The sequence below is a fragment of the Puma concolor genome, chromosome E4 (genome assembly GCF_028749965.1).
Source record: "Puma concolor isolate L17-30 chromosome E4, mPumCon1.1.hap2, whole genome shotgun sequence".
In the NCBI taxonomy this organism is placed as follows: domain Eukaryota; kingdom Metazoa; phylum Chordata; class Mammalia; order Carnivora; family Felidae; genus Puma; species Puma concolor.
In genome coordinates, this window is record NC_141683.1 from 33340405 (window position 1) to 33354435 (window position 14031).

Consider the following 14031-nt stretch of genomic DNA (forward strand, 5'->3'; position numbering starts at 1 on the left):
CTTCTCGGATACTTGGTCCAGACAAATTCAGGTGACCACTTTAAATCTCTATTCATTTATCTTTAAAATAAAGATAATAATGCCTCTCAGAGTTATCATGAGGGGGAAAAACTGGACTTACAAATATGAGAGCCTCTAAAATTGAAAGCTGTGCAAGTGCGTCTCATTATTAACAATTTCAACAGTATCATCTATTCCTTTTCTACCTTTCACAACAATTATTGGGGTGGTAGAAATGTGGTAACTTAACCTCCCAACAAAGAAAGCCCAGGACCAGATGGCCTCCCTGGTAAATTCTACCAAACATTTTTTTTAATATGAAATTTATTGTCAAATTGGTTTCCATACAACACCCAGTGCTCATCCCAACAGGCGCCCTCCTCAATGCCCATCACCCACTTTCCTCTCCCTCTCACCCCCCATCAACCCTCAGTTTATTTTCAGTTTTTAAGAGTCTCTTATGGTTTGGCTCCCTCCCTTTCTAACTTTTTTCTTCCTTCCCCTCCCCCATGGTCTTCTGTTAGGTTTCTCAGGATCCACATAAGAGGGAAAACATATGTATTCTAACAAACATTTAAAGAAAAATTAACTGCAATCCTTCTCAAACATTTCAAAAAAAAGTGAAGTGGAGACAAATACCCAAACTCGTTTTATAAGGTCAACATTACCCTGACACAAAAGCCAAAGACATCCCAAGAAAAGAGAACCATAGGCCAATATCCTTGATGAACATAGATGCAAAAATCTTAGAAAAATACTAGAAAAGAAAATTAATAGCATACTGAGAGGAATATATACCACGATACAGTGGAACTTACCCTTGGGATGCAAGGACAGTTCAACATATAAAAATTAATCAATGTAGGATGTATGGACGCCTGGGTGGCTCAGTCATTTTAAGTGTCCAACTCTTGATTTCGGCTTAGATCATGATTTCATGATTGGTGAGATCAAGCATGAACTGGGCTCTCTAAATGAATAACTGGTGTAATACATCACATTAGCAGACTGAAAGATAAAAGCACTCAATTGATTGTTTCTTTTGCTGTGCAGAAAATATGAAGTTTGAGGTAGTTCTAGATATATATTCTTGCTTTTGTTATCTGTACTTTTGGTGCCATACCCATGAAGTCATTGCCAAGACCAATATCATAAAACTCTTTCCTTATGTTTACTTCTAGGGGTTTACAACATACAAAAAGCAGCTGTGCTTCTATATACCAACAACAAACTATCCGAAATTAACAAATAATCCTATTTACAATAATATCAAAAGTAATAAAACACTTAGGGATAAATTTAACCAAGGAGGTAAAAGACCTGTACACTAAACACTATGAAATATGAATGAAACAAAGTGAAGAAGATACAAGTAATGGGAAGATATTCTGTGCTCATGAATTGGAAGAATTTATTTTGTTCAAATGTCAAGCCTAAAGCAATCTACAGATTCAATGCAATCCCTATCAAAATTTCAATGACATTTTTCGTAGAAATAGAACAAACAATCCTAAAGTTTATATGGAACCACAAAAGACCCTGAACAGCCAAAGCAATCTTGAGAAGAGAGAACAAAGCTGGAGGCGGCATACTTCCTGATGTCAAACACAATGGGCTTGGCATAAAAACAGACACATAGACACATGAAAAAGAATCCAGGGCCCAGAAATAAATCCACCCTTATATGGCCAATTAATTTCTGACAAAGAAGCCAAAAATAAGGATTATTTTTTGAATAAGTGGTGTCGGGAAAACTGGATAGCCACACACCAAAGTATAAAACTGGATTCCTTTCACACACCATATAGAAAAATCAACTCAAAATGGATCAAGACTTGAGTGTAAGACCTGACACTGTGAAATTCCTTGACAAAAACCTATGGTGTAAGTTCCTTGATATTGGTCTTGGCAATGATTTTTTTGGATTTGATACCAAAAGTAAAGGCAATAAAAGCAAAAGTATTCAAGTGGGACTACATGAAGCTAAAAAGCTTCCACACAGCAAAGGAAACCACCCATGAAATGAAAGTCAACCTATGGAATGGAAGAGAATACTTGCAAATCATATCTGATTGGGGGTTAATATCCAAAATGTATAAAGAACTCATACAACTTAATGGCAAAATACCCCTGATCTGAGTTAAAAATGGGCAGAGAAACAGAATGGACATTTTCCCAAAGAAGACACATCAATGGCTAACAGGCACATGAAAAGGTGTTCAACATCACTAATCATCATGGAAATATAAATCAAAACTATAGTGACAATGTCACCTGTCACAATGGCTGTCATCAAAAAGACAAGACATAACAAGTGTTGGGGAGGAGGTAGAGAAAGGGTGACCCTGATGCATGCTGGTGGGAATGTACATTGGTGCAGACACTATGGAAACTAGTATGGAGATTCTTTAAAAAATTAAAAATAGAACTACCGTATGATTCAGCTATTCCATTTCTGGGTATATATATCCAAAGGAAATGAAACCCTTATCTCAAAGACATAGCTGCACTCCCATGTTTATTGCAGAATTATTTGCAATAGCCAAGGTATGAAAACAACCTTTATGTTTACTAACAGATGAATGAATAAAGAAGATCTGGTATGTAAGTGTAATAGAACACTATTCCACACAAGAAATAATTAAATCCTGCCATTTGGATCTTGAGGGTATTGGGCTAAGTGAAATAAGTCAGACAAAAAATAAAAAGGACTGTATGATCCCACTAGTATGTACAATCTAAAAACACCAAACAAAACACAGAAGCAGAGAGTAGAATGGTGGCTAGGTGCTGAGGGTGAGGAATGGGGAGATGCTGGTCAAAGGGTACAAACTTTCAGTTATACGATGAGTGACTTCTGGGAATCTAATATTCAGCATGGCATCTAATAGTGCATAATACTACTGTACTGCATACTTAAAAGTTGCTAAGAGGGGCATCTGGGTGGCTCCGTCAGTTAAGTGTCTGACTCTTGATTTTGGCTCAGGTCATAGTCTCATGCTTTGTGGGATCCAGCCCCTCATGGGGCTCTGTGCTGACAGCGCAGAGCCTGTTTGGGACTCTCTCTCTCTCTCTCTCTCTCTCTCCCTTTCTCTCTGTCCCTTCCCTGCTCACACATAAGCTCTCTCTCTCAAAATACATAAATAAACTTTAAAAAGTTGCTAACAGATGGTAAATGTTCTCACCACACACACACACACACAAACACACAAAAGAAAAAAATGGTAATTATGTGATGAGATGGAAGTGTTAGCAAAGGCTATGGTGGTAGTCATTTTGCAACATGTAAGTGTGTCAAATCGGCAACTTGCACATTCTAAACTTACACATGTTCTATGTCATTTATATCTCAGTAAAACTGGAAAAAATACTAAGAAAAAAATGCAAGTGCATTATAGATATGGAGAATGGAATACAAAAGGTCAACAGATCTATAATATGACTCCCAAATTTATACACCCAACTCAGCTATATCTCTTGAACTCCAGACTGGAATATTCACACTGATTAATAACTGTACTTGGATAGCCCACTGAACCTTATACATATTCATTTATTAAATTAACAAATATTTTTACTTTTTTATTTTTTTAAAAAGTGTATTTATTTTTGAGACAGAAAGAGAGACGGAGTGTAAGTGGGGGAGGGGCAGAGAGGGAAGGACACAGAATCCGAAGCAGGCTCCAGGCTCTGCGCTGTCAGCACAGAGCCCGATGTGGGGCTCGAATCCACGAACCATGAGATCATAACCTGGTCCAAAGACAGACACTTAACTGACTGAGCCACCCAGGGGTCCCTTAAGTCAACAAATATTTTTAAATAATATTCACAAAATTTAACTGGAGTATCCCCTCAGAACTACACCTTCTCCGAACAATCATGAGGTAGGTCTTATAGATTCAAATTTTGTTAATCTACCCCTCTTCTACATTGCCTTTGTGTTTACTGCAACAGCCTCCTAAATGTGTCTTTTTGGGCCCAGTCTTGCATTTCTTTTAACTCATCTACACAGAAGCCCGGCTGATGTTTCTAAAGTGCAAGTATGATCATGCTACTTTTCTGATCAAACCCTATTAAGGACTCCCCACTAATTTTAGAGAAATGCCACAGTGAGTGATTTGACTTCCAAGGACTCACTTCTTCTATAGCCTCAGTTTTACTGTGTTCCCACTGCACTTCAGGCTCCAGCCACCCTACGCTCTCTGCAGCCCCTTCTGCCAGAAACAAGTCTCTACTGTTCCATCCCTCCTGCCACACCTTGACACTTGTTTACCTTTGAATCCCAGCTTAGGTTTTAGGCTTTCTTTGACCTTCCACATCCACCTGTAAGACTGGGCAAAAAAGCCCCTCCTAAGTGCTCCTTTACAGCTGGTGCTTAGTTTCATCCCAACGCTGATGCAGGAACTCTCCTTCACTGTTTGTCCACAAGCTCAACCAGACCTTCAATTTGTTGTGAGCAAGCACTGTGTCTAATTTACATGTGTATTCTCAGTACCTAATCCAGAGCATCACACATGGGAGGTATTCGTTAAGTTATTGTTGCATCGATTAAAAAAATAGAGAAGTGAAATAGTCCATATTAGTAATAATTTTGGTAATTGAACAACACAGATTTCTTTTCTTCACTGGTTTCCCACCTACATCACTAAACTCAAGTTTTATGTCTCACCATTTCCAAAAAAGACTCCATTTTCGTTCTGCAAAATTAAGCTGAATAACTTCTATTTTAAAACTCAGAAATGGCAAAAGGATCTTTAAGCACAATTTGGTGAAGATTTTGGAAGGTGGGAGATTTTGATTGTCCTCAGTGTTACCTGAATTTAATTATTTCTTCATGTTGCCAAAATGCTAATTTCTGCAAACGTTCCTATTTTCCCTACTTCCCTACTCCCTAAAAAGGAGGGTAATAAAAACCATTCTTCAGGCACACACACAAAGAAGGAAGAGGCACGGCCAAAAACAGAGACAGAGCCTTGTTTAGTTCTGATATCAAATCTTAAAAATAAGGAAAAAGAAATTATCTGTTATTCAACTAAATACAGGTTCTGTTTCAGAAACTTGTTGTAGAGGAGTTTGTGTGAATTTCTATCATTTAGGTGAGATAGCCCCTCCTGGGACCCAGGTTGAACCAAGTCTACTATGGGGGCAAAGTAAACCAATAGTAAAAATAAGTAGGGATATGATCAATTCTAAAATGTCAACTAGAGGAATACTAACCAGACAGGGAAAGTACATGGGACCTTGATTTTGATGGCTGAAGGTATTTACTTGCAGGGACACGTGTGGGGGAGGAAACCTAAATTCTGTGTTCATTATGTGATGTGTGTGTGTGTGTGTGTGTGTGTGTGTGTGTGCGCGCGCGCACAAACACACATATGCGCATGCCTGGCTTGTGGACATCTTTCCATGCAAGACACAGTCAAGGAAAATGAAGACAGTTGTCAGAGGATGAGAAGCAGAGCTACAGGAACCAGTTTTATTTTTCTGTGTAAATATGTAAAAGCCATAATCACACACAATGCAATTAAAAACACAAAAGAATAACAAGATAAAGGAAGGTATTTTTGTTTTAAGTCAGAATCTCATGACAAGACATTTGGAAAATAGAAAAGCAATTGACAGTTACAGTGACAACAGAGATCAGAATTTTACAGAGAGTTTGTGAATGACTCAAATATACTTGGAAGGTAACAAATCACATTGTAATGGCCTATAAGTACATCCTTACAGGAATGTCCAAAAGGAGTCAATGTGAAAACTGTATGTATGGGTTTTGGCCATAATCTACTTTATGTTTACTTCAAATATTTGGGAATGCAAATATTGATAAAGGTTTTCCCCAAGTCTCTTGTCACAAAGTCTAACTTTGGAACAGATCCATCTGAGACAGCAGTCTGCATGCTGCCTGAATGTGAGGGAAAGGCATAGGGATTAAGGAAAGACTTCAAAATCAGTTGCTTCTAGTTTGAAATGACTGCCAGTATTCTACAGGATAGGAATTTTCTGCATAAAACGTTCTATTGCTATTGAAAAATAAAATTGAACACATCTCATTTGCTTTTAGAGTATACCATTTTGGCTTTTTTGTTTTGATTTGTTTTGAGTAGTATATTTAGGTTTTCCTTGGTCATTTCCACAGAAAAACAACTTTTTTTAAAAAAAACAATTGGGAATAAATGAGTATTGGCTATCACCCGATGGCTAAATCACCCTCATGTTTTCAAACCAGGGCAGCTCCTAAAGACATAGACACATTTACACAATTATATTTATCCGGTCACTGTTACTGTAGTCGCTTTCTAAATTAATTCGTAGGGTCAAACCACTTTCCCTTTAAATGAACACAATGTCTCCTTTGGAAGGGGACATCCATACAAAGATATTTAGCAGAAATGCTAACATGCCAGTGGAAGCAATTAAAAATATCAAATAAAGCATTTTCTAAATTACTATTTTATTTACTCTATGAAAGCTAATAAATAAATAATTTTTGCATATGTCATTAGTTAATTTACTAACTTCGTAGACTTAGTAGATCCATCATTTCAGGTATATATTTACAAAACATAATGCCAAATATATTCTAATTATGGAAGGTACTTTCCACACCTTCCATATGCTTTTATTATTTTTTCAGAAAGATACTCAAAGATGACACATTTACTTGTAAATTTTAGAAAAACATGCCTCCAAGAAATCAAGTTTTATAGTATATATTTTTGGTGTATGGATATACAATAGTACTTTTTAAAATTAAATATGCCTTGAAAAACAATTCGAGTCAGTCCATTTGATAGAAATGTCAGCAAGCTCATAGATTTATAAGCAATTAGCAGAAAGTTACTCTATTTGAATAGAAAGTATTGTAGGAAAAAGAATTTATGCATCATTCTATTGGAGGAGAGGTTTTGGGGAATCAGAAATCATACTGGTGAGCTATCACTTGAGTTTTGATACCAATTATACCAGAAAAATTTTATTTCTATATTTTAGGGATTTCGTGTGATTTCCTTCTTTCTATATATATATATATATATATATATATACATTTTTTTTTAACTTACCAGAGGGTTGGCAACATTTCATTAAAAAAAATTTTTTTTCATGTTTATTTATTTTTCAGAGGGAGAGAGGCAGGGAGTGAGTGGGGGAGGGGGCAGAGAGAGAGAGAGGGAGACATAGCATCCGAAGCAGTATTTGAATAACAACATACTAAAACATAGACGGGTATGAAAAGCAGTTTAATCGGTAATTTTAAAACTGTCAGGTCATGAATAATAGATGGGAATGAAAGAATATAAATGACTTAGGATCAGGGTGAATGAGGCAACTAACATTACAGAAGTCCACACAGCAGTGGAATGGGGGAGAAAATGTGGTCTTAGTGTAGTGGTCATTCACATATGGAAGCACTCAGAATCATAATGTATCTTACTGAGTACACTCAATGATGAGATGTTTCTGGTTATATTAAGAACAATATTTTTGGGGCGCTTGGGTGGCCCAGTCAGTTAAGAGCCCAACTCTTGGTTTTGGCTCAGGTCATGATCTCACAATTTGTGGGTTCAAGCCCTGAGTTAGGCTCTACACTGACAGCACAGAGCCTGCTTGGGATTCTCCCTCTCCCTTTCTCTCTGCCCCTCCCTTCCCAACACTCTCTCTCTCTCTCAAAATGAATAAAATAAACTTTAAAAAAAGAAAAATTTTTACATGTATAGCTGAAATAGGTAAACACTTGCTATTCTCATATTATGCTCGTGATCGCTTAATTAGCCCTTGAATTTATTTTGATTTTCAAGGTAGTTAGTTTTTTATTTTCTTTTTCAGAATCTAAAATGAGTCAAGGCATTTCTTGAAATTCAATTTCTTGAAATTTTAAGTTTGGGAATGTCCAGATGAATGTTAATAATCTTCCGGTTCACCCCACTCAATAACTGCCTCATCATTCATGCGCAGAATGAGGTAAGAAAGAAGCTGAAAGAGATTCTGCCAGAGTAAGAGAGAGACATAAAAGGAGAGTCCGCTCACATCTACCTCACAGCGTTCACCAGCAAAGGCGACATCACAGAGGCACTGGAACTTGTTGACCAGGTCCTGGCACAGACCTCCATTGAAGCAGGGATCAGAGGCACACTCATCGATGTCCTTTTCACACCTTGAAAATAAACAGAACCAGCAGAAGCCTTGGTCTTTGTTGAACAAACTGGCTGTGAAATGGGGAAAGGAAAAAACTCGCCTCACCTACTTGGAACAGTGCAGTCTCATTTACCAGTCGCCACACAACTTACATATTCCTAATAATGGGGGAGATATTCCTTAAAATTCCCGTAACAAATTTTGTTTTTAAGGGAAACGATTTGTAGACACACACACACACACACACACACACACACACAATTAGAATGAGAAAACAGGTGCAAATATTTAGAAACCAAGAAAAAACTGAAGAAACCAGTTTGTCCCTGAAGAGCATTAGGGTCTTTGCCACTTGTGGGTCAGTTTATTGGGGGCACATAGGAACCATGGGTGAGGCTGAATTTGCCAACCTGGAGGATACAGAGCAGGCCCAGGCTCCGGCTGCCAGGATGCTAATGAATCCAGCCCTTCAGGCTGTGGGGAGAAAGAAAGTCCTTCAAAAATAGGGGGGAAATTGGTTTATTCTGGGAGATTTTGGATTATTTTCCTTTGGAATCCCATTGTTTTTTTTTAACAAAAAGCAAAAGTAGATATTTAGAAAATTTCAGTTGCTAATAAATATGTTTCATAGCTAAGTGTCATTTTTAAATAGTCAGAATGACTCAAAAGCCAAGTTTTCCCAAACAAGTGATATAGTCACTCTAAAAAGTGTATTGAAATTTTCCTCTTCCCTGGGATGCTGTCATCTTTCACCTACTCTTGTTATTTATGGAACAACTTGTTCTTCCGTATATTCACCGATTAATTCGCCAGCCACTCATGCAGTCATTCAGTAGATATGTATTTAGCATTTGCCATTCGCCAAACACGCTGTTAGGCCTCAGGATAGAGCAGTAAGTAAGGCATCTCTTTTACTTTGGGAAATTCATATCAAATGTTAGCTTCAAGGATCCCTAAAGAGAAGCTTACAATGTCGAAGCGTAATGTCAACAATTTTTCATTCCCCACCTCCCAAAAGGTACCACTTGCATGCATGAATCATCCGCTAATCACTAGGCTTAAAATGAAGAGAAATGAAGGGGTGAGTGGGGAAGCCGAACCCAAGGTATAAAGGAAAAAAGAAAAAGATTTCTTCCCAGAAAAACAGCTCCTTATCCCGTTGGATACCAAGCATAGCTGAGACATTCTGTTTTCCCTTTTTGGCTCCAGCTTCTGGCCTGGAAGGAGACTTCTCCGATTAGATCTGAACAAAAGCTGACAACTTGTGAGAGCCTGCCAAGCACATCCTGGGTGGACCAGAGTGTCCACACCATTCATCATTTACAACCTGCCAGGATGACACTATAAAGTTGGGGGTTTAGCCAGGCAGAAGAGGAGGCAATTTGCAGGAAGACAGCTTTTCAATATCTTTTGGCGTTATGGAAGTCACATTCCCCTAGGCCTTCAGAGATTGTCTAGTATTTTCCAGACCTCTTCCAGCTACTCTTTCTCCATTTCTTATCTATTTCTCTTTGGAACTAAACGGTGTATCACACATGCACATTCCTTATAAACATTATCGGAGCTTTCATTAGAGGTTAATTAATACATGAAAAATCAAAATAAATAAATCCATTAACATGCAACGAATTAACTAACGATGCCTAAGGACTTTGAAAAGTACAGAAGCTATTGAGCACGTGTTCACTCTTTTAGAAACCCATTTGCCACAGAGAAGTTTATCCAGATGAAAGAGTCTCGGGAGAGGAAGGAAAACTTGGAGCTTCCTTTTCTTACCACATTTTAAACAAATACTTTGCATTTATTTATTTATTTATTTATTTATTTATTTATATACAGAGACAGTGTGCACTGTGTGTGTGTGAGCAGGAGAGGGGCAGAGGGAGAGGGAGAGAGAGAGTCTTGGATAGCCCAACACAAGAGTTTGATCTCATGACCATGAGACATGACCAGAGCCGAAATCAAGAATTGGATGCTGAACTGACTGAGCCACCCAGGCACCCCAATAATTTGCATTTAAATGCAAGATTTTTTTTTTAATTTTTTAGTGTTTATTTTTGAGAGAGAGAGACAGAGCATGAGCAGAGGAGGGGGAAGGGGAGAGAGAGAAGGAGAAACAGAATCTGAAGCAGGCTCCAGGCTCTGAGCTGTCAGCACAGAGCCTGATGTGGGGTTCAAACCCACAAATCGTGAGACCATGACCTGAGCCGAAGTCAGATGCTTAACCGACTGAGTCACCCAGGTGCCCCATTATTATTTAATGTTTATTTATTTATTTTGAGAGAAAGAGAGCATGAGTAGGGGAGGGGCAGAGACAGAGGAGAGAGAGAATCCCAAGCAGGCTCCGTGCTGTCAGTGCAGAGTTCAATGTGGGGCTCGATCCCACGGCCCTGGGATCATGACCTGAGCCAAAATCAAGACTTGGATACTTAGCTGACTGAGCCACTCAGGTGTTCTCTCCCCGCCCCATTTTTAAAGATTATTCTTTTAAACAAATGTGGGAGGAAAAGAAAATGTTTGTTGTAAATAGGCATAATGTGTGAATAGCAGAGGAAAATCATCCAAGGCTTTGGATGAGTCTATGCATTGTGCCATTGAACATTAATGTGACATTAAGTTGTGACACTGAGGCAGGGAATAACCAGCACTTAAATATAGTGAAAGAATTCTTCAAAATTTAGGATAAGGAAATATTTGCACTATTTCAGAGGTGTATGGAATTGGAGGCCAATTGAATGGTCTCTGTGTTAGCAATATGTGGCATGGTAAAAATTGGTGCCATAAAAAGTAGAATATGATCCAAGGTTATGTCTTTCGATGCACATATATGCTTGGACTGCCCATGCCATCGAGAGCCAACCACTGGAAGCAGGCCGTAAAGGCAGGAACTCGATTTGTCATTGAACGCTGAAAGGGCAAAATGTAAGTATATCCTAGACTGCCTGCTGTTTTGTAAAAAGACAAAAGAGCTGAATCTGTGTAGTGCCCAAAGAGCCAGCTGGAAAAGAGAAAATTCAAAACTGTAATTGTCACGGAGCACAAATATATCTATTATTTTATTAACTACTCTTTTGAGAAAAATTAATCGGTCAAAATCTCATTGTCAAGTGCTTTGTATTCTAATTTATGCAATCTGTTCAATGCAGGAATTCTGGTCAGAAATTACTATCTTATCCTGAATGGCATATGAGATGAAGGAGCACTTTTTCCATTTTCTGTTAATTGTTGCAAACATAGATTTATTCATTTAGGTGAGCACATTCAAAAGATGAGCACAGGCTTTGAAGGCAGCTCAACCCTTCTGCAGCATATACCTGGATACGCCTGACCTGTAACTTAATCTCTCAGCCTCAGTTTATGTAAAGGAAAAGTGGAAATAATAACACCTAGAGATAGAAGTGCTTAGGTGGCTCAGTCAGTTGAGCATCTGACTCTTGATTTCGGCTAAGCTCATGATCCCAGGGTCGTGGGATTGAGTCCTGCATTGGTCTCTGTGCTGTGCATGGAGGCTGCTTAAGATTCTCTCTCTCTCTCTCTCTCTCTCTGCCCTTCTACCCCACTCACGTGCTCTCTCTCTCTCTCTCTCTCTAAAATAAAAATAAATAAATAACAAGTAGGGATAACACTTATAAGATGCACGACTTAGTGCTCAACAAATGGTTAATTATTATCTGCTTCTATAGAGGTCTGCATCTATATCCTATAGAACCCTGGTTTATAATCATTTTGGGGACACTGATCCTTTTGAGAATCTGATAAAAGCTGTGAAGTATGTCCCTTTTTCTTATCTTTGACCTCATCTTCAGCTAGTCAAACACATATCTAAATTTGCCTACATTTTCAGCCAGCCACAGACTGTCTAAAGCCATTGTCCAACTCCGTATCACCAATCCTTGTATTATGTGAAGAACTGTTGAAGGGTTTCTCTGGGAAAGACAGACTCTTATGGGTAAGGTATATATACTTGTAGGGTTCTAGGTAATTCTATGAGGCAATCTTTCAGGTATATTTTTACTTTACTTCAACAACAACTATATTTGCATCATGTATGAGAGGTAGTGGGAAAGAAACATGAATCCAGAAGTACTTATCAGAAAGAAAAATACCACATTTTTTCAAAGACATATTTTCCTATTTGAAGTTGTGGCTAATAAAGTGTTCTTTACTTTGACCTAAACTGTAATTTTTCTTTTTTTTTTTAATTATTTGACTCTGGTTGGACCCATATTTCAGCATGGATTTTCCTATGGGAACTGAGATGAAAAATTAGAGAAATCAACTTTGAATAATCCCCCTGTTCTTCAGCCCAGAATTTTCTTCTATGAAGTTCTAATGTGACTCACCATTCCCCAGTAAAACCTGGTGGGCACAGACATTTTAATTCACCCTGGAACTCTGAGCAGTTGCCTCCGCTGTAGCAAGTGAGATTTGTCTTCTCATTCCCACAGACTGTTGAGGGTAATCTGGTGTGTCTAGAGAGATAAAAGTAACAGCCACAGCTGTTCATCTTGTTCATTTCATTCAAGAAAACTTTTTGGAAAAGTTCATATATGGAGTCAATGCCAAACTAATTAAGTGCTCAGGCTGGCTGAGCTACAGATGCTTAATGGTGCTACATTATACCCAAATCTCTTTCTTTTAGTAAACAGCTCCTGCTGGAGGGTGCTAGAACAAGCATAGCTATATATCTTCCATTTCTACACAGTTTTCATTGGTGAGATAAGATCTGTGCTGTGGGGTGGCAATAAATTTAGGAGTGGGAAGAAACTTGCTCTAGCTTGTTTTGCTGCTGCTTTGCTAATAAATCAACACAGGCCAAAGGAAAACTGCATCTCTGTAAAGGCCAGGAAAGCCAGGACAGCAGTCTGGTACCCACGCACTCATGCGATTTCTCTGTAGGCTTTCAGAGCTGAACTCCTGTTGCCCTGCCAACACTTGCTGTTCCCTATATAATGATTCATAGCTTAGTGGAACGCAAGCCAAATCCATCTGGGAGGATTGTGTATGGCACTCAGTGGCAACTACATGCGAATGCAGAGTGTGGCTCTTTTGTATAACCACAAAGCTGTACCTGTTAAGGAATCCTTATGAAAGGCAGAACAAATTGTTAGAAGCTAAGCAGAACTTGACGGCAAGGCACAAGATCCACGGATGTGAAGGGATTGATTAAAAAGATTTTAAGGGTATTGTGCTGGTCCTTTGACCCACTGTGCATGGTATCTGATACATAATTAATGTTCAGGAGATATAAGATGAATTTAATTTTGTCGTGTTGTGTGTGCGGCAGCTAATATGGAGAAATTAGCCTGTATGACGGTAAGTGTGTCTCTTCCCATAAGAGCTAATCAATTCGACTTTAAAAAGAAAATATCATAAGGACTTTTCAAAAGAACCAAAAATGTCAACCAGCTTTGAAAGAGGTCAATTAGCAATGCAAATGTGAAGCTTTGTATACATCTTACATTTAATAAAAAAGGTTTGAATCTCATTAGAAGGTACTTTTGAGAACTTTAATCTTTGAGAACTTGACTTTGATAAATTAGGCAGGAAAAACGTACTGGAGAACTAGTTACTGGGGCATGTATGTTTACTTTACTTATCCGAAGTCACTGTGGCAATACTATTAATTTTGATCCTGAATGTCTTTTGCTTTTAAGCAGGCAGTTTGCCTGTTGGCAAATGAGTCCTTGTTAACTCATGGGAAGTGACATATAACTGGAATGTCAACACTTCACACCTAATACAGTGCCTTGCCTTCACAGGTTCTGAACAACAATAAATGTTGTGGAGATAGATACATTTTCTTACAGGTACGGCTACATGTTCTGTCTGCTAGGAGATTCATCCCATTAGGGTACCACCTCTGAGTTAGTGTAATGCCTACAGGCTGCCAAC

At 38.3% G+C, this 14031-nt stretch overlaps 1 protein-coding gene across 1 annotated transcript in view; it reads right to left on the minus strand.

Moving 5' to 3' along the window:
- Window positions 1-14031, minus strand: part of CRB1 (crumbs cell polarity complex component 1) — a 215075-nt gene that overhangs the window by 26534 nt on the left and 174510 nt on the right. Inside the window, exons 10-11 of the mRNA XM_086694610.1 lie at window positions 12480-12608; window positions 8035-8155 (exon numbers count right to left, since the gene is read on the minus strand). Coding sequence (XP_086550736.1) covers window positions 8035-8155; window positions 12480-12608 — 250 coding nt within the window. The remainder of the gene's footprint in view (window positions 1-8034; window positions 8156-12479; window positions 12609-14031) is intronic.